This window comes from Varanus komodoensis, unplaced genomic scaffold, assembly GCF_004798865.1.
Source record: "Varanus komodoensis strain SLA01 unplaced genomic scaffold, ASM479886v1 scaffold4, whole genome shotgun sequence".
Taxonomy (NCBI): Eukaryota; Metazoa; Chordata; class Lepidosauria; order Squamata; family Varanidae; genus Varanus; species Varanus komodoensis.
In genome coordinates, this window is record NW_025335941.1 from 15301958 (window position 1) to 15308193 (window position 6236).

At 38.7% G+C, this 6236-nt stretch overlaps 1 protein-coding gene across 17 annotated transcripts in view; it reads left to right on the plus strand.

Moving 5' to 3' along the window:
- SYNJ1 (synaptojanin 1) overlaps window positions 1-6236 on the plus strand; it is a 71156-nt gene that overhangs the window by 83 nt on the left and 64837 nt on the right. For 15 of the 17 annotated variants that reach the window (XR_006415810.1, XR_006415809.1, XM_044441384.1 and 12 more), the window contains exon 2: window positions 2476-2621. Coding sequence is in view for 15 of the 17 variants with exons in the window: in XM_044441384.1 (XP_044297319.1) it covers window positions 2498-2621 (124 nt within the window). In the remaining 2 variants the exon portion in view is untranslated. Of the gene's footprint in view, window positions 1-44; window positions 272-2475; window positions 2622-4592; window positions 4615-6236 lie in introns of those variants that run through there. The other 2 variants (XM_044441377.1, XM_044441379.1) reach the window with 2 other exon arrangements.

The window sequence follows — 6236 nt, forward strand, 5'->3', positions numbered from 1 at the left end:
AATTGCGGGGAAAGATCCGACAAGACGTCAGTGTTTTCTCTACCTCCCCGCACCATTTGCCCCTCTCTGTTTCTCTAAGTGAGAGTCGGAGCTGCTTGTCGCAAGGACCCGGAGCTGTTAAGGGGCGAAAGGGAGCATCTCCTTCAGTACAAGATGGAGGCTTCGTGAGCCGCGGCGACACCCACACCGCTTTCTGCTTGTTCTGCTCGGTCTGTCACGGCGACGGCATCAGGAATTCCGATTTGCTGTATATATTGCTCCCCCACCCCAGGTGCTATATTGGTGTCGCCTTGGCGAGGCTAGCGCCCCCTTGCCCACTCACCTGCCTACCAAATTGGTCATAGAGGAGAGTCAGGTAGTCTTTGCCTGCCTGCCTTGCTCCCTAATAAATTCGGCATGCGACGAGGCTTTGCGGTAGTTTCCTCCGTTTTCCCTCAAAGGCCGCGAAAATAGCGCCTCTTGTTCCGTTTTCGGTTGAAACGAAGGCGGGGACAATAACGGTAGGGAAGAGGGTGGCTAAACCCTGCTTAAATGCTACTGCCTAGGAAATAGATTCAGTTCTGAAGGGGGCCGTGTGATCGGTAGAGAACTGTCAATGCAGGATACCTTTAAGAAACGTTTCTGCACCGCTTTGTATTTATATACATACTTTCCAAAATGCAGTTTTCAGTGCTGGAACTCTCTTTCAAATTATTGAAATGTTTCCTGCTGCGCTTCTGTTGCTGCTGCCATTGCTATCATTTCTCTCTCTCTTGTGCTTCATTAAGAAATCAATTTCCATACTCAGTGGTGCAATGTTTCCGTGGTACTGATGACAAAGGATTACTGAAATTGCTTTACACTATTGAATCCCATTCCATTATGTCTCACTTGTTTAATAAAACAGAGTTTTAACGTTATTAAAAACATAATGGTGTGTGCAGGAATGGGAGAGTGTCTGAGTTATTGCCTATTAACTTTTGGTCTTTTGCATATAACAATTTATACATGAGGTGTAACTCCTAAAAGAATGTATACAAGGGATTAGAATTAGTTTCCTAATTGTAACAAAGACTTTAATACAGTAGAAAATTATGTGCTAGGTTCTTTTGCAGGTACTGATCTTACCCACATAGATTCTAGCATGACTGTGTATCAGTATAAAACAGCAGTAGAAATGTCTGGAAAATTTGCTACTAGGGATCTGTCCCTTATCCTTTAGCAGTGAATTAAATGCATTTGTGTTCTGGAGCTAAGCCTGATGATCCTTAGTTCAAGTTAAGCCCTGAATAAGCAGGTTGATACTATGTGAAATGCATAGTAGCAATGAAATGCAAAACTCCTTGTGTGTGTCTAAACTTTACTGTATTTTATGAGCAGCAAACCTGAGCTGAATATTTTAGGATACGAAATATTCAGATTAAAGCAAATGCTGCCTATTCAGTCTATAGCGCATTTATAGTATTGCACAGAAATATGATCTTTATCATATTTGGTTATTAAACAATTCAGTAGTCCCAAGAAGCTTGCTTGTAGATGTGGTAGCCTGTCATTTCAAGATGTAGCTTTTACCTGGGGATAAGCATGCTAATTTGCTGATTGGCTTCCATGAAAGCTGAAGCACTTGTAGGTGTGCATGGTGGGATATGCCAATGGCTAATAGGGGTGTGTATCAATGGATCTGCTCATAAGTAAACACTTCCTTCTTGTAGCAAGCTAAGATACCACTCTTTAGCGTATGTTTGGATATTGAAATGATGCATAGACATTAGTATCCCTTCTGCATGCTGCTTATTCCCCTGTATCCCACAAAATTTGAATGTGTAGTCCTATATAGTATCGTTCCTGAGAATAAAGCGTGGAAACTGTTGCTTTACTTGAATATCTTAGCTGCTTTGCTTAGAATAAATCCTGACATAGATGCTATTGAAGTTGCACTGATGCAGTTAATTAATATTTTGATATATAAACTGTTCTAAGTGTTGGACTGCAATGAAATACTACAGTTCTCATGAAGCAGTATTCTGATAAATAACTGTTTCAAATATGGTTAGCTTGCCTTTTTTCTGAAAAATATCCAACCAACTAAAATAGTTAAAACAAGTCAGAATAAAAATAGCTATTAGAGTATGTATTTTTTAAAAAATCTGAAGGAGCCCAATGAAAGATAGGTTGAAAGGAGCAGTAATGGGCATCAATAAAATTTTGGTATGGTGTTTCATTTACTTGGTTAACACAATAGTCCCTACCCATCAGTATTCAAGGTTGGTCATGAGCTGAATGTCATTGAACTGTGGATTGTTTTTGCAATTGGGTGGCTATATTAATCATGAACATCCCCAGAATTCACAACCCAGCAACAATCTATTGGTTTTCTTCCTAGGTTTATTATTGTTGTTTATCAGCCCAGCTGGGGTCACACAACTGCATATATATGTTAATTTGACTGCTTTACAGTGGGTGTTTCTAATTCCGTTTTTGTACTTCATTGTACAGTTCAGCCTCTGACCAAGGAAAAATGGCATTCAGTAAAGGTTATCGTATCTATCATAAACTGGATCCACCACCTTTCAGTGTAATAGTAGAAGCCAGGACCAAGGAAGAATGTCTCATGTTTGAATCTGGAGCTGTGGCTGTTCTCTGTAAGTTAAGAAATTCTGCAAATATAAACAGATGGTTAACTTGAGAAATCGGTAACAGTAAACATGGGAGCATATTAACTGTTGAGTCATCATATCTGCTTTGCCAGTCCTTAGAGTATTTCCTGGTCTTTCTTGCTTTAAAGTGTTCTGTCCTATATCTAAAATCTGCCAAAATCTTTTGGTGTGATCCTATTTGTTAGTAATATGGACAAGACATTCTCTAACAGCTGTTTTTGGACCTAATACTCAGTTGGTTTAGATTGCATGAATAAGTCTCAAGTAAAGCCTTCTTTCTGATGTGGTTGTGAGGGGTAGGGCTGTGAAATAGGAATCTATATGATTTCCTAGGCTCAATTCCCTAGCGGCAGTGGGGGCAGGGGATAATTAGATTGTTAGGAATGGCACCTTGTTTCCAGTGCAGATTTCCTCTTGGCTTGGCTTACTTTGCAGGAATAGGTTGAGCATACGAGGAAGTCCCTCGATGCTCAAGGGACCGATATGGAAGGGTTTGTCCCAACTCCAGTGAGGCAACCAGAATGCTTTTGACTTTTGACTATTTACATGTTAACATTATGTCTGAATCTGTAAAATGGTTAATTTTCTTTGTGGTCTGTTGAAACAAGGCAAGATTAAATGCAGTTAAAGGTATAACAGTAAATGGGTGCTTAAAAATGAAGGTAAAATATAAGACAGTACGCTTCTGATATCAAATATGAGATAAAGAAGAAAGAACATGTGAACTCAAGTTTCATGCATGTAAAACTAAGCTATAGCTCATTGAGATGTCTGAATTAGGCCATTATGTGAAACTATTGTGTAAGTTAATGTAATACTTAAGCTCTCTTGAATAATGGGACTGTTCACACAAATACCATAAAGTTATTTTTCTTACCTTGAGGCCTGTATTCACAGGACTAAGGTAGCTATTAATGAGTAGTTTCCACATGCTGCCACTTCCCTCCAATTGGTGACACATATCCCATTAGCTCCTGTTGCTGAAAATCAATCCCAGTGTGCATTGTTCCTGCCTGTCTTGCCTTCCTTTTCCCTATTGGCTCAGATACTCTCCTCAGTGTGGCTTTGACCAGCTGCTTTTTCTTGGTATTTTTTCTGCTACTCTGTGAAGCAACTGCTTCCTCTATCAAATAGCAGTGTTGCGCTAGAGGCGCACTGCAGGAATGCTCCCCACTGTTGTCCTTCACTTCACCAGCATGCAAGTACACTCTCCCACACACCCACCTCTACCACCTCCCTCAATGCATGTGTGCCCACTCCACATACCCCCATGTGCAGGAATCTGTTGGATAAGGTATTATTAAAAGAGGAAGATGAACTTTATTCCTACTTGTTTAAAGGGAAGTAGTGTAGAGGTCAACAGCTTTGCTTGATGACTTGTCTGGGGCAGTATGCTTACTCTATAGTACAAAAAATTCAAAAGATGTAACAGTGTGAACCTCTGTTTGCGCCACAGCTACCAAAACAGTTGGCGACTCTTAATATGAATTTAAAATTAAAACATTTATCACTTCTGCTAACACATACTTAATAGCTACAGTCAAATGATTTAAATTATGTATGTAGCTAAGTGAAAGAATAGAATCTCTAAGGCTGAATTATTCGAAACTAAAAACAAGTTAGGATGAATTAGCATAAAAATATAGGTTGGGGCTGGGCCTCTGAATTTTCCTATAGCTGTTGAGAGCGCATCTAGGGTCCATAGAATTGCACCCTGACAAGTGTAGAAAGACAAGTGCGGATCTAGCCTTAATGGAAATAGAAATGCAAACATAGAATGCATGCCATTTAAATGACTGCGTATCTTCCATTTTTATAACTGCTCTGTGCTCCAATTAATGACCTCTAATTCTTGAATAAACTGTTGAAGGATTAAGAATGAATGAGCTGATCACTTCTGTGCTTTATTTTATTCTTTCAGATTGGATATTCTGATAAGTATAATAGCTACTTGGGGTTTATAGAATGTACATGGAAGGTGTGTAATGCTTGGATGACATATAGTAGTATATAAGAGTATGTTGTTTTTCTCTCTAATTCAAATACCTGCTACAAATTCAAGCTTGCATGTATTGTTAACACTGCTGTTACTCATATTTCCTGCAAATGGACAGATGCATATTTGACTTAAAGAACCTAAAATATGGGTGAACCTAAAATATACAACATTTCCCAAGCAGACTTGCACAGTGGAATTTTCTTGTCCTCTCCTCCTGTACCTTTACACAAACCCTCAGAATCACCTCTAGAGACTCTCTAGTGTCAATCTAAGGGAAAGTTGCAAATATGGATTTCAATGACAATCCATTAGTTAATATGTGTAACAGTCAGCCAGTCTCTGGGAATGAAGATGGAGTAAGATTCCCTATTTATTGACAGGGTTGTAGCATTGCAGGTATGTTCCTCCTTCTGCAGATGACCTACTACTGAACTGGATTCTTAATGTCTCTGTTACTATCAATTTGTGACATGGTATTGCTTTGTCACGGCTGCAAAATCTTGCCCTGACACAGCAGAATTTTAAAGATTACAATAGTACTGTCTTTTAGTGGAAATTGGTGGGCATCAAGGACTTCTTATCCTTAGCATACCTAGGGAATCAAAGAATTAATAATGCTGTTGAAATATGAACTAACTAGCAGTACATATATATAATTAAAACCTCAAAAGTTTTTCAGTGACTGGATTCATCTTTGTGCTAGAGGAGAAGTTAAGGCCTGCCTGCCTGCCTCCCATCCACATGCTGGTCTCCAAACTGGATTTCAGTTTGTGAATTGACCTGCAGTAATCAAGTTTTCTGAGTAATGTGTGATCTTGTTTTAGTTACCAGCAAACATGCTTAACCTTTGCTAGCAGCAGGCAGGACAGACTATGCAGCACTCTCATGGTTTTCCAGCCATAGACAGATGGGCAATAACACAGAAGGCTTCAGAATCAGAAACATGGTGTACTTTGCATCCCAGATTAAATTTTCTTCCAATAATTTGCCCAGATACTGTACTTTAAAATGTTCATAGCAACAGATTAAGTTATTTGTTATATCCAGAAGAGTTTGTGGTATTATATTCTAAGCTAACTCTGAAAGCATTTTACTCTAAGAGGTAAAAATCTGTTGACCAGAGAATTGAAAGTGAAGGGGAAAGATGGAAGTGAAGCAGTTATGTCAGCCTTCCCATGATGCCTCCCATAATTCCCTGATCATGTAAAATAGATAATTTTCATGAAAAACAAGAAAGTCTAAATATAGCTGCATTCATCAGACTGTTGACATGAGCTTCTTAAAAGGATGTGTAAAATAAAGATTAATTTTGTTTTAAGGTTTGAAAGTTCCTGCTTTGTGTATGTTCTTGCTAATCATATTGGGGTATTGTTTAAATACACTTTTAAGTGGGATGAATTTTGCCTCTCCGATTGTAATTCCTAGGTTATTTATGCTTCTTATACCATTTGTTAGCCCAAAATCCTCTTAGAGTGGCTTGCATAAAATCAGTAAAGTAAGATCGTCCTTTTCCACAGGTTTGCTGTCTAAAAAGATACAACATTTCAACATAAAAGAAAAAAGGAATGGAAAAGGCAGAAGAGAAATTAAGTAGTCTTTCA